We start from the raw sequence: 15,193 nt of genomic DNA, 5'->3' as shown, positions 1-15,193 counted from the left end.
CGAAAACTAACCTAGAAAATATATTTGTACACAGAATAACAACGTACTGCTTGTGTTTGATCCTTCAATGTACTTAATAGAATACATTATGCTCATTTATCTGCTCACTACTAGTTAGTAGTGAGCGTTTCAAATGCTTTTTTCATCATGAATTAACGCACACAGTTTTATAATGTCGGGTTTAGTTTTCACAGTAACAGAGCCATAATTCTTGCATTTATCTCTACTTCTAGATTTATTATTCTATTTTGGATGCATTTTCAAAATTGTAAATTGCAATTGTAAAAAGTTTATAAAAATTGCAAACAATATCGAAAAATGCTGTTACTCCAACGTTACCAACTTCGACACACCTCACGAGCAGCAATGGAACATCAGAATTCACATGAAAGCATAAAATTATGATACACAATAGAAATAAATCCACATTAATTATTTATTAAAAATTTATTATTTATTACTGGCTAAAGACTGACTTTAACGTCACCCCACAACTAGCAAGAGAACTTCAGAATTCGTACGAAATTTAAATTTTAGATTGGAGTCAAATTATTCATAATTAGATGAGCTTCTGTAAATACAAAACAAGTCCTTCTAACGAAATGCTTATATTTTTATCGAAAATTTTATATCAGATAAAGTTACAAAAATGATGAGTTTTTAAATAATAAATTTCTTTGTTGGAACCTACACGAATATTCATAAATGAAAATGATTGTGAGTTTCTTTGATTTTCAATCAATATCACACTATAAAAGTAAAACAGTAATAGTTTGAATTTTTAATCACAAAAATTAGGATAAAAAAACTTCATATAAAGTTCCAATTATCTGAGGCAAATAATGAAATGAGTCCTTCGCCAACAAAGACAAGAGAGCTTAATTGGTTGTAAGAATCATAGCCGAATGCACAATATTCAAAAGAGATTCTACAAGTTTTTAAAATAATTTGATTTGGTGACTTTTATAATTCTAGACTGCCCGAAATTCACCAGAGGACTCTCAGCTCTGCGATTATATAACATGAATGCTGTCGTGGAGAATTTTAACAAATTTTTAGTGTGTAGACGTCGTAGCCTACTGGAAAAGGTCGACGTCGAGATCATCTTTAATTTTGTGATGTTCTTTGATTGTGTTCATAGGTTATTTGTGGAAGTGTTGCTTCACGTCGCCGGCTGATTTTTGTGGTTCCTGGTTTGGAATAAAAGGATATTAATAGGCAAAAAGACTCAAAATTTATTTTTGTATGGTCTAAACTTTCATTAATGAAATTAGTCAAAATAATCCTATGGGCTTCTATGTACAATAATTTGTATTTTGTCAGTTAATTTGTACCACACATTTCACATAATCCAAGTTTTGAATTATCTGAAGTATTTTTTGTCCTCATTATATTAGATAATAATCAGAAGTCTACATAATTTTTGATTGGGCTGCAATTTGAAAAAATTGTAGACCTATGAATTTCCACTGCTCGACCATCTGTCTTTCCTTAATTTTGAGAACGGAGATAGATAGATGAAAGACAAAACCAGATATAGAAACCTTAGGCGGGCTTGAGACCTCGATTAACTATATAAGAACTTCTGATGCAAATTGGAAGTCATGTTATTTAAACTCAAAAATTTTTCCCTGAAAGGTGTTAAACAGATGACTAGCACAACTCTAATGTTAAAGGAAAAGTGTGATGTGCAGGGGCAAACCACCACTAATTTGAGGTAGAGAGCGCACATTTTAAATTAAAAACATTAAACATGTGATTAAAAATTGCAGCCCAGCATTATGACAAGGTCACAATAAATAATTGCTCGTTTTATTATTACCTTAATGCTTTATAGTATTGTATTGTATGGTATACCCTTGTAAATCATTTAGTCTTGATAGCTTATTACATATTAAGTAATCAAAATCGTACGAATAAAATTTTGAATTAGATATCAAATATTTATAGAATTATTTTTTACAGTGCCTTAAATGTAGAATAAATATAAAAAATAATGTCAACTTCATGAATCATGTTTTTGGTGATATGGATATAGAACGTGGTAAAAAATCTTTATATGAACTAACTGAATGCAACTATTGTTTTCGCTTTTTTGCCACATGCACGGCTATGCAACATCACATTAAAAATGTGAGTATTTACATTTTATAAAATTTATCTTTTTATAAAGTAAATAAATACTTATAAACATTAATTACGGAGTTTTAATTATACAACAATGATGTGTTATTAGAAAATAGTTTTATTTAATGAATCGTTACAACTCAGAAGCATCATTTAAGTTTGTTTTATTAAAACTAATTAGTAATTAAGTTTTACAGATGATTTTTTATTAAATCATTTTAAACAACATAGAAACAAATTTAATATGTTTAACAGCTGATTATTTTGACTGTTCGTTTTATTGGCTTATTATATGCTTAAGTAATAAAGAAGTTATGTTATGCAAACTTTGCTACTGTTTGTAGTGATGAAACAGAATACAGTAGACCCCCCCTATAACACGGTGAAAAAATTGCAATTGGTTTCGTATAACACACTAAAAGAGACTCGAATAACACGGTAAAACGTCATCGCCGACTCGTGTCGCGACAAGATTGGTCGAATCTGGACCAATAGTGGACTAGCAGCCGAACTACTTGCCACCGTCCAGCACCATGCGTATATACAGAGAGTTTAGGTGGGAAAGTATTGATAAATTTTTATACAGTTCTTTGAAAACAACATTTACAGTATTATTCAACAGCCATAAAAATTATATTTCTATTAATGATGTCTCCAAAGAACAGCAAATTCTTTGCAGAAAGAATAACTTATCAGGAAACGCATCCGCCGTTCGATGAGTCGCTCTGCGACAAAAACAAGCTTAGGCAATGGCGTCTTCGAACGGTGCACACTCGGTAAGTAATCCAACAATTTTTTGTTTATAGCATAATTTATATGGATTATTCCCAAAAAATTATACGTGATTTGGAAATGTTGAGTCAAATTATTCTAGAATCAATTAATTTTGTGGAAGAAAACCTTTCAAACAGCTGTAGCCCTTAAACTGCACACGTGCCGGGCTATGATTGGCTCATATATTTAAGGGACTCGTACAACACGGATTCATATAACACGGAACGTATCTACCGTGTTATACGGGGGTCTACTGTACACAGTAATTTTATCACAAATTGAATAAAAAATTTGATTAAAATTTTTGTAAATTGATGATACTAAATATAGTAATAAAATCTGTATAGTCAAGATTTCTGTGTGTGATTAATTTTTTCTTTTGCTGGACTACCTATAAATTTCCACTGCCGTCCATCTGTTTGTCTGTCCTTCCTTAATCTTGAAAACTAGGTTAGATAAACGAAAGTCAAGACCAGATACAGAAAGCATAGGAGCAAGAGGCCTAAATTAACTATACATGAACTTTCATTTTGGACAAGAAGTTAAGTTATTTCAGTTCAAAAATTTTCTTCTGAATGGAATTAGATAGATGACCGATTTGACTGTACTGTACATCATACTTTTCCTGTTATTGTTAACAGGAAAAGTATGATGTACAGTACAGGGACAAGACACTATTAAACTTAAGTGCATTGTGAAGATGTTGGTTTTCATTCAGGAATGCTAATTACATTATTTAATAATGCTACTGATGATGTAATTAATTAATAAATTTTAAATCATTTTGAATTTCAGATAATTTTAATAATTAGTTTGTAATTTAAATCTTAATATTAAAATAATGATGATTGATGATTGTATTATATGTATTTGTAGTAATTGTTTATTTTAATAATAATTTGATGGCATTTTGTTAGGTTCATTTAAAGGCCAATTCAATAATGTGTAAAATATGTAACCAAGAATTTACTAAAATAGAAAAATTATCAAATCATTTGAAAGAAGTACATGTTCAAAACGAGATGCCATACTTATGTTACATTTGCTATTACCGGACGTCTTTTCATCAAGATATCCTAAATCATTTTTATGAGGTAAGCTGTAAAATTTTTAAATCAAATTATATGAAATACAAAATATATTTTATATTTCTATTTATAACTCCTAATTATTTATGATTCGTAGTTGCATAACGAAACCGAAAAACTGTTGTGCCAATATTGTCTAAAAGTTTTTGAAATACAATTTTCCACGAAAGGAGTGGGTAGTACGGAAGAATATTTCTTTCACCTTCAAAAACATCATGAAAGGGATGTAAGAAAACAGTGCAAAGCGTGTTGTTTGAGTTTTATTTCCAGCAGTGAGTTAGCAAAACATATCCTACGCGATCATAAAAAAATTGCGGCTAGTAAAGGTACGTTTTTAAGTTTATAAACAATCATTTACATGAATGAATTTAATTTTTTGTTTAAAAAATTAGTTAATAAATAAGGTGGTATCCTGTATAGTATTGGTATCTTTGTAATATTTGTAATATCAGTGGGAAGTTGAGTTATTTAAAAATTAATGCATTTAACGTTTTATACGAACACCTTCGTAAACTTTTGAAACTCTTGTTATTCACTTGATGGTATTTTAATGCAATTTTATGTAATTTTTCATAAATGTGAGAAATCAAAATTATATATTTGCGTGATTGTCACATATTAGATCTATTGGTAAGGTCAGAAAACTTTATTATTAACTATTATATAATTTTGATTTCTCACATTTATGAAAAATTATATAAAATTGCATTATTTTTCAATTATGAGTTGCAAAATTTTATGATAGAAACCAAATTTTCATAAAGCAACATAATCACCTAGTATAAGATTAATTGACACTGAATGATGCTGATGATGATATGATAGTGATGGCAATGAGAGATCACAAATATGATAATTTTAAGCATCAATAATTATATCTTTAATACAATATTATGTATTATGGCCGAGGCAGTTACGACGACAGTTTACTACTATTGGGACTCAGGTGGTCAAAACCACCAGGAATTTTTTAAGATGGTCTGTTCCATCCTTCACAAGTTGGCCACTCCATTGTGGGCCTAGCTAAACCCACATTGGCTTGAAGAAAGGCCTTATTAATTTCCACAGGGTGAAAAGACTTTCTTACATAAGATTAGTGCATAATTAACAAAAGAAGTCAGAAAAGAGAGTTGACAGATTTTTCAGTTAACTGCTTGTATAAATAAATAACAACTAACCCATTATAAAGCTATACAACCACCAAAGCCGAATTATCGGGCTAGAGTCGGCTATAATAAATAAATAATTAATAAGACAATTTGGCACTAGAGCTTGGCGTTAGGCGCCATCTCTTACTAAACTTAATAATTATAATTTAATTTAATTAAATAATTTAATAATTTGGAACTGGAGGAAAAGAAATCGGCCTGAAGCGGGACTCGAACCCGCAACTTCTGCTATCCGTGCAGACACGTTACCAGTTATGCTACCCGGATGTTCGGTCCAACCATCGACGGCATTGTAATGGCTATTGATGGTCGTCGTGTTAGCTTATATATACTGGAGGAGGAGGTCGGACCAAAGGTCCGGGTAGCGTAACTGGTAACGTGTCTGCACGGATAGCAGAAGTTGCGGGTTCGAGTCCTGCTTCGGGCCGATTTCTTTTTCTCCAGTTCCAATTTATTAAATTTACTAAGAGATGGCACCTAACGTCAAGCTCTAGTGCCAAATTGTCTTATTAATTATTTATTTAGTATAGCCGACTCTAGCCCGATAATTTGGCTTTGGTGGTTGTATAACTGCTTGTATTTTGATTAAATGGTATTGTAGGATGGACAGTAATAAATAGAAAATTATATTAATATACAGTAGAGAGTCGTTTATCCGAACACTTTCCAGTCGGACTGTGTCATGCTGAATCACTTTTTTGATACTAGATTTACTTCTAAAGTATAATTTTTATATTTTTCAATATATTTATTTTGTTTGTACAAAATAAAGAAATAATTTTGAACGATACAATAGCCTCAATTATTATTATAAAAATTTTTGTTGGGCTTAAAATCGATGATAATTCGACACGAAGCGACATGCAACAAAGAAAAATTCAACATGAAGCGACATGCAATGGAGAAAAAGTCAACACAAAGTGACACGCAACGGAGAAAAATTTCAACATCGGACAGGTTAATATATTTTTTCGTACATAATCAGTTATCCAAACAACCCCAGTTCCCAATTGATTCGGATAAACGACTCTCTACTGTATTTCATTTTATACTTATAAATGTAATAGAACAAAGTAATAGAAGTAAGAAGATAAATATATTCAAAAAAACATGTTTGAACAAAGTACTATTAGATAATCATTCATTTCTATTATATATTTCTGTTTAGAATATTATCAGAGGATTAAGTATATAACATTAGATCCTATTGTATTTTCTATTGTTTTGGTTTTGGTTTTTGTTACTTACATTATGCATTGGTACATCATTTGTTTTGAAATTTATATACAATATATTTAAGCAATATTTATTGTTGATCAATCATTTGCTAATATTATGAACATTATTTTTGTAATTTAACAGATTATTTTTAAGTTAAAAATTCCTTGGCACCATATTGTAAAGGTAGAAATTGAAGCTGCTTTTCTATGTAGCTCAGCATTGTAACTTGTAGCTACAACAAATGGCTTATAAAAAAAAATAATAATAATAATTGTAAGAGTAAAGAAAAAGAATATGCTAATAAAATATTAAATATATTTTATAAATGCAAAACTTACTGAGATTAAATTAATGGGAATTTTATAATTAATTAATGCAGAAGTAAAGAAATAATGAAAATATATAAAAACAACATTTATGCTAAAATTTTTAACAACATTTTGTCATAAGAACACAACTTGATGAGCCAGTAAATTTAATGAAGTCTGGTTTTAGGAATTGTTTAGGATAATTTGCATTGATTTCCAAGTAACTTGCCTTCTAAATGTGTTGAACGTTTTCAATATATTTATAAAAACATTAATATTTATTATTAATTACTGGCGTATTTTAAGAATTTAGCTTTTATTAAGTTGATAATATGTAAATAATGTATTTAGGAGTTTCTTCCATTAAATTGGATTCTGACAAATTTTTCGGACAAAGGATTCCTAAAAAATTCAACAAGCAATTGTTTCTTACCGAAGAAAGTTTGAATAGACCTTCTTCTGTATGCTGCGAATGTGGTCATTTTATGAATGCCATGCATTTTGGGTAAGTTTGTATTTTTAAAACATCACTTAAGAATAATAGAAAAGAATATACTGATTTGAATTACAAAACATTGCAAATAATTAAATAAATTCTGCTAACCTTTTAACCAGTGTCGATCTATTTTTAGAATCACTTAGAATCGCAAACGTTTTCACAGTCCCTCCTGGGCTCTTCTTCATGCTTCATTGTATAAGCCGTTAACATTCGAATAAATATTCAATTTGAATTTCTTTTCAGAATATTATCACGTGCAACAGCTGGATATTTGTACTGCGCATGCTCCCTGCTCCTCCCTTTAAACACTGTTTTCTAGCAAAACCTGCCATGCACAGGATAGGATCATTTTCTCCTTATGATTAATGCATGTACTATGTAATTCCGCCTTAAATATCTCCATGGCTTCTAGCCATTTCAATTGCTGTGGGTTATAGCTGGGAATAATGATTTTTGCCACATGCATAAATGATTTTTGCCTGCATGTGGCAAAAATCATTATTCCCAGCTATGGCGCCAGCGTACGTCGCCAGGGTCGTAGTGTATCTACTGTGCTGTATGTCTGACTCGTGCTCCTTTAACCTCACTTTTAACGCACGTTTCGTGGAACCAATGTATGTTAGTTGTCTATCGCACCTGTGGTCTTCTCGTGGAATCGTATATACTCCCAGAAGCCTTTCGGGGTTTGGTGGGTCTTTGCTGTTGCTTAATATTCTGAAGAGAGTTTGACATCTTCTGTATGCGATGTTAATTCCTTGTCGTTTGGCCACGGTGTTGTAAATGGATTTCAGCACTGGATTGTATGTGATAGATATTCTTTCATTTTCTTCCTGTCTTTGCCAAACGACAAGGAATTAACATTGCATACAGAAGATGTCAAACTCTCATCAGAATATTAAGCAACGGCAAAGACCCACCAAACCCCGAAAGGCTTTCGGGAGTATATACGATTCCACGAGAAGACCACAGGTGCGATAGACAACTAACATACATTGATTCCACGAAACGTGCGTTAAAAGTGAGGTTAAAGGAGCACGAGTCAGACATACAGCACGGTAGATACACTACGACCCTGGCGACGTACGCATTGGAAGAGGAGATAACGGCGGACCTGCATGCGGCAAAAATCATTATTCCCAACTATAACCCACAGCAATTGAAATGGCTAGAAGCCATGGAGATATTTAAGGCGGAATTACGTAGTACGTGCGTTAATCATAAGAAGGAAATGATCCTATCCAGTGCATGGCAGGTTTTGCTAGAGAACAGTGTTTAAAGGGAGGAGCAGGGAGCATGCACAGTACAAATATCCAGCTGTTGCACGTGATAATATTCCGAAAAGAAATTCAAATTGAATATTTATTCGAATGTTAACGGCCTATACGACGAAGCCTGAAAAAGAGCCCAGGAGGGGCTGTGAAAACGTTTGCGATTCTAAGCGGTTCTAAAAATAGATCGACACCGGTTAAAAGGTTAGCAGAATTTATTTAATTATTTCAAATTCCGGTGTGTAGAGAGATTATACAAAACATTACAATTTTATCTTTCAAGATATTTGAGTAAATCAATTTTTATGTAATCTAGCTCAATGGTTTTAAACTACTATGTTGCAAAGCCGTTGTAAGTGTTTTGTGAGATGAATTAAAAAACTAAACAATTAGATTTTATAACTTATGAAAAAAAGTAACAACATATAATTCTATAGAGATGGTTTATGAAGTTAAAAATCATGTTTTGGACACGATTTCAGCATGAATCAGATGAAATGGCATGAAAATTCTTGCCAGATGCTCCTTTCTTATGATTGATAAAAATCAATTTTATACATGATGTTCAAAAAGTTACTGTGCATTGAGAAATTTCTATGATGTTAAAGTAATACGTACAGCATTGTATACAAGACCTGTAAGTTGTACTGTACATTCAGTATTTCCACTTTGTTTAAGATGGTATTACTATTTGCTCATAGATGTTCCTGTTCTTGGAAGACTTCTTAGCTTATCACATAATCTCTCACAGAGTCTGATCTTCTAGGTCTCTGGACTTTGCTCTCCTGGATTTTGGATCCTCTATGGAAGATTTTCAATATTTGTTGTAGAGAAACTGTAATTTATTTGCAATTTCACTTTTTTTTTTTTCATTAAAACTTAAACCTTTTCACTGTATAGTAACTTTTTGAACACCCTCTATAACAGGGGTGGGCAAGCAAGAGTTCAGTGGGAGCCGAAATGTAGGTTTTGCAAAATGCATGGGAGCTGCAGTTCTGTACTGTCGTGGCGGATAGTATGATAAGGCGGGCGATTTTATTATATAACAGGCATGGGCAAATGCGGCTCTTGCTGAAAGTGCTATCCTTCCTAGCCTTATCATATTATCTGCCATCACAGTACAGAACTGTGGCTCCCATGCATTTTGCAAAACCTACATTTCGGCTCCCACTGAACTCTTGCTTGCCCACCTCTGTTATATAATATAAAACAAATATTGAACTTTTTAATAAACATATTTTCACAAAATTATAAAAATAAAATTGTAAAAATAATAATAAAAAACAGAAATTAACACTTTTAGCAAGAGCCGCACGTAACTCAAAAAGAGCCGCATGCGACTCTCGGAGCCGCATTTGCCCATGTCTGCTTTATAACCTTCTACTTGTCACTTTGTTTTAAATTTAATTTGCCATTTCCTGCATTTATAATCAGTTAAAACATTAAAAAGAAATAATTAAGTAATTTCTCTCTCACATTGAATATTAACACACATTTTCCTTTACCATGAGATTGGAAATGGCTATATTACTTTTGTAGAGTAAATATAAAATAATTATGGTGTTAGTATCAAAAGTTCTTACGGTTTGTATGAATTTGTTTTATCTTATTCTGATTAATGTTATATTAATAATTTATAATTGGATATTAATGACTAATGTTGGGTTAATTGTGGTGATTGTTAATGGTCATAAAATGATAAATAAATGGGAGAAAAACAAGTTATACAAGTACGAGAATGCTAAATCTTCATTCAAGTAAAAAAAAAAGAAAAAGAAAAGATGGTAATGTTTGTTTTTCACTGCCTTTTCAGCACTAAAAGAAGTCAGACAAAAACATTAAAAATGATCTCAGTTAAAAATATGAAAAATACAATGTGACATTGACATAAAATGGAAAAGGACAGAGAGATCTTTCTGGCATGACTAACCGCTAAGCTAATATTAATAACAATTAGGAGCTCGACAATAAGGGAATATTAATAACAATTAGAAACTCGACTTGTAGTTCTTATCAAGAACACTTAATTGGATTTAATTTTGATGGATATCAACTAATAAGCATTGTCTTCTCAACTGAATTCATTGTTAACTGTTTATAAATGAAAGGCAATTTATTAATAATTAAAAATTCAGTTATTTCAATTTTGTGGTCAATGCATTATAATAGTATTTTGTTTGTTTGTTTTATTAAGTTATGGCAATGCAACACTTCATCTGCCTAGGAAGGATGCCTTCTGGGAGGTCTTTTTAAGGGTAACTGGCCCCTATTTAGGCGTTACAGACGTGGTGCAAACCCATGACGAACTTCCACCGTTCAGGGACGGAAACCTCTTGGCCTGATTATAATAGTAATCAAGTTGAACTATATTTTAACTTAATAAATTTATCTTAACTAATATGATGTAACTAGTAGAGTTTTATTTCAAATATTTTTCAGTAACTACAGTAGCCCTTTATTACATTATTCATGTCAGGAGACAGAGTGATATATCAGATAGTGTAATATAACTAACATATTTCTATACACCTGTTTATTTTCTATCCCCAAGCTGACGTGTGTTTTTGTGGGTTGTATTTCATACAATAGTAGTTTCAAAGTCAATAATTGGAATAAGATAATATTTCATTGCCAGTAGAAATTCAGTGGCAACCAATTGTACTACTATATTTCTGTTGTGAACTTCAATTTTAAATAATGTTATTACTTAAATTTGAATTATTTGTATGTCAGTTATACAGTACTAATCAGTACTAATGTTATAAAGGGAAAATTGAATTTAAATTGACTTAAATTCTAACAAAGAATCATTTTTTTAAATAATTTGATATATTTATTTCTTTTAGGAGGTTTCTAAATTGTGGTACTTGTAAATATTCAACACACTGTTCAAAAGCCTTTGTTAATCATATGATATACAAGCATACTAAAGTCAAAAAGAATACACAAGCCAAAAGGATTCTTAAACCTATTATTCTAGAGGATCCAGCAGTATGTAAATGTAGTTTTTATTCGTTCAGGGGTAATGTAATAGGTTTGTATATAAAATAAAATTTTTCTTTTACTTAATCAAATTTTCAATCTTAATAACAAATGTTTTATTTAATTTTTAGCCAAACACTTAGCGAAATGTAAAAAATTCAGTTGCCAAATTGTCTTAAAAAAGAACATAATTAGTTATTTAGCAAAGCTAAGAAGTAAAAGAAATAAGCTAGCTCAATCTTTACAGAATAAGAATACAAATGCAGTTAACAAAACTTCATCAGAGATTTCCAAAATTTCAGTTATTGAAAATAAGAATGTGAACAATGCAATTATTAAAGCAGTTTTAGAGGGTACAAAAACAGCAAACATCACAAATCAGAAAGTTGAAAACGGTGGTGTTAGGAGGAGCGATATTTCTCAGTTTTTGCAAAACCAAACTACTACAGTTAATAAAATGCTAACTGAAGCTGTCCAATCTTGCGGTAAAGTCAAAGAGCAAGAAGAGAAAAATAATATTAATTTTGCAGTCAAGAATCTACCTTCGGTAATTAATGTAAATGAGAATACACAATTCCATCTCGTTCCACTCATCAATACTGTTGCTCAGTACAATTCTTATGAAAGCATCGAAAGGAAAGGTTCGTGAAACTTAAATTATTTGAATCATTTATGTAAATTTTAATCCAACTTTTAAATTATTAATTTTTATTTACAGAACAAGAAGATTGTGCAAATATAATAAAAAATTCAGAAATGATACTTCCATCAGTTGTAAGGACATTGGAGACCGACACGTCCAAAAATACATTTATGGATGTCGATCTGGATGAAGAATCTTTATATTTTGAAATAGAAGAAAATACGGATGCAAACTCTTGGGACGAAATTGAAATAGTAAATGATTAGTATAGAGTTTATAAGTATTGCAGTTCTGTATTTGAATAAGACTTAATTAACTTTTGATAAAGTAATTTTATAATACTGAAAACTACAGTGAAATATTACATTAGAATTTTATTCCTTCACTTGATGATAGTTTAAGCAAGACAGAAAGTAAGTTATTTGTTGTCCTTTAAGTTCATTCTATTCATTTAAATATGTGGAAAAATCTGTTATATTGCATCTAAATGAAAAATTTATAAAGTTTTTCTTTAGATTCTATAGAGTTCATGAAAATTAATTTAGCATTTTTTTTTTTTTTTTACACAATTCTAACTAAATTTTGGATTTTTATTACTTATCTATAATTTGGTAAGTAAAATTAATGATTAAAAAAATTTGCTACTAATATTGCTAGTGTTAATATTCATTTAATGATCAGAGAATTTAAGGAAATTATGATTAATTAATTATGTGAATAACAGAGAAATAGTTGCTTGGAATAGGATTCTGTAATCCTCACAAGCTTGTAAGAAGAATAGAATTCCACATATTTATATAATTTGAGCTCTCTAAGTTAGATTCCACATATGTAACTATGCAAATTGTATGCCTCATAAAGGCCTTGGGTCCAATGGCTTTTATGAAGTCCAAGTTCCTTGTCAATGTGACGAGACTATATGATTTTATCTTTCCTGAGTGGTGGTTTTCAAACCATCAGACACATCTCATGATGCAAAGAAATGATTGATATCATTTTCAAATACAACTCATACATACATTCAGTATTCTATTCACTACTATTCATACATTATAGCATCATTGCAAGTGAAACATACATGTTTATTTCATTAACATTTTTACATTGTAAGTTATCCTTGTGTTTTGTTGTTGCTATGACTGTAATGAAGTTAATACAAAACAAAGTTTTATTTAATTTTACAGTATCTCTGTGAGCCATTTCATTTTTGTCTTGTTTAAAGTATATAGGATCTTCCAAACAGAATGCTACCATTTTAAATTACTATAATTATGTTAATTATTATCTGAAAATGATTTAAATATTTCACAAAATAAAAAACCTCTGATAATTTCATATCTGTTTGTTAAAAAATCCCTCAATATTCAACTCACTGCAACATATCCATTTTTTCTCCTCCCAAAGCAGTCATGGTTTAATTCTGCAGCTTCTGCACATTCTGGACAGTGGCGGCACGTAGACAGTGTCTTTCATCTAGTTCCACAAGAAATTGCACGGTGTCAGGCATGGGAACCTAGGTGACCAGCAGAACAACACATTGTCATTGAGCTCATGATCTCTGATCCATCACTATGGAAGTACAAAATTGAAAACTTTGTAAACCTCCCTATGAAAATGAGGTAGAGCTCCATCTTGCTGGAAGATGTAATTATCAAACTCTTCATTTTACATGAGGAGACAGTCAGTTTTCCAGCATGTCCATGTACATGAATCCAGAAACTGTTCTTTCTATCAAGAACGGCCTGTAAATCTTTGCAAAGGATATGGTTCAAAGAAATTGGATATTGTTGGTGAAATTTGGAGGTTTTTTTTTTCCTATGTTTGGAAATATATTAAATTGTTTTCAGGTAATAATTAACATAATTGCAGTAATTTAAAATGGTGACATTCTTTTCGAAAGACCCTGTATTTGTGTATTATCAAAAGACTATTAAAAAAAATCATATTTTTAAATGAACAAAGACATCCATTCCTCATATTTGAGAACCACTGGTCTAGAGAGAGATCCACACTTTCTCTAGACAAATAGCCTAACTAATGATGTAGTTTGCCCACTTTTAATAGGTTTATGAATTATAACTGCTTTGAACATGATTGTTTCCAAAATTGGTAAAAATCTAAATTATCTAATTGTGAATAAAGAGAATACACTGCCAATGTTAGTAACAGATTATTTTAAATAAATAAATTCTGTTTAATCAGTTTGTAGCCTGGTGATAAAAATCCATTATTTGTGTGGCCTTATGTGTGTATATATAAATAGATTGTTTTTGTTTTCTATGTATTTATTTCATTTAATAATTATAAACAAATGAACAAACCAGGGAAGAATTTAAATATCTATAAAAACTATTTCCTGTCAGGTTGTAGTTTCTACAACAAATTATTTTTATATATATGAAAAGAAATCTGGCTATTAATATCTCTGCACCAAATACTATAATGTTAATATTCACTTTATATAGAGACACAGTAGCAAATTCGGGTTTTATCTTACTGAAATTTTATCGAATCGTATACTGTACTTTTTTCTGCATTGTATCAATGCACTTATCCACACAATATTTGTTTTAAAATATACGGAGATACATAGGTTTGGCAGAACTGAAGTGTTTACTTGTGATACTTTATAAAAATCGGATTTCCTATTTGTGTATATAAGACATTTGTGAAGTTTTGCTTTCAATTTTCAATGTTTTTCTTTATTTGTTTATGTAATTGTGTTTGTGATGTCAGTAAATAGAAAATGCACAATATATGTACTCTCTGAAAACAGTTTTGAAATGTGAAATAATGGTACAGAAGTACTTTTCTTACAATTCATTTATTCTACCATTATTTTTTGCAATAAAATTATAATTATTCTTTCAGGTGTTGTCTATATATTAAGTAAAGTAACGTGAAATGATTCAGAACTACATGAATATGAATACAATATACAAGTAAGAGAGTATCAATTGAAATAAACAGGTAATACAACTGGACAAAGCTCAAATAAACACATTAATACCAAAAATCCGGCAGTAAAATCACTTCACTAGAAAAAAAAAAAGCTTTCAACCATCTTAAATTGTCATCATCAGGTTTAACCTAGTAAATTTGAATACAGATAGT

General features: G+C 30.6%; 1 protein-coding gene across 3 annotated transcripts in view; it reads left to right on the top strand.

Moving 5' to 3' along the window:
* The window catches only part of LOC136975570 (zinc finger protein 280C-like), a 34,556-nt gene extending 19,607 nt beyond the window's left edge, over positions 1 to 14,949 (top strand). For all 3 annotated transcript variants that reach the window (XM_067270659.1, XM_067270658.1, XM_067270660.1), the window contains 7 exons: positions 1,966 to 2,133; positions 3,819 to 3,995; positions 4,087 to 4,315; positions 7,039 to 7,192; positions 11,301 to 11,488; positions 11,568 to 12,077; positions 12,155 to 14,949. In XM_067270659.1, coding sequence (XP_067126760.1) covers positions 1,966 to 2,133; positions 3,819 to 3,995; positions 4,087 to 4,315; positions 7,039 to 7,192; positions 11,301 to 11,488; positions 11,568 to 12,077; positions 12,155 to 12,345 — 1,617 coding nt within the window. In that variant the 3' untranslated portion in view covers positions 12,346 to 14,949. The remainder of the gene's footprint in view (positions 1 to 1,965; positions 2,134 to 3,818; positions 3,996 to 4,086; positions 4,316 to 7,038; positions 7,193 to 11,300; positions 11,489 to 11,567; positions 12,078 to 12,154) is intronic.
* Positions 14,950 to 15,193: the final 244 nt, after the last annotated feature.

Source organism: Centruroides vittatus, unplaced genomic scaffold (genome assembly GCF_030686945.1).
Source record: "Centruroides vittatus isolate TY-2023 unplaced genomic scaffold, ASM3068694v2 contig_375, whole genome shotgun sequence".
Taxonomy (NCBI): domain Eukaryota; kingdom Metazoa; phylum Arthropoda; class Arachnida; order Scorpiones; family Buthidae; genus Centruroides; species Centruroides vittatus.
Note: the sequence above shows the minus strand (reverse complement) of the source record. Positions and strands in the feature narration are given on the sequence as shown.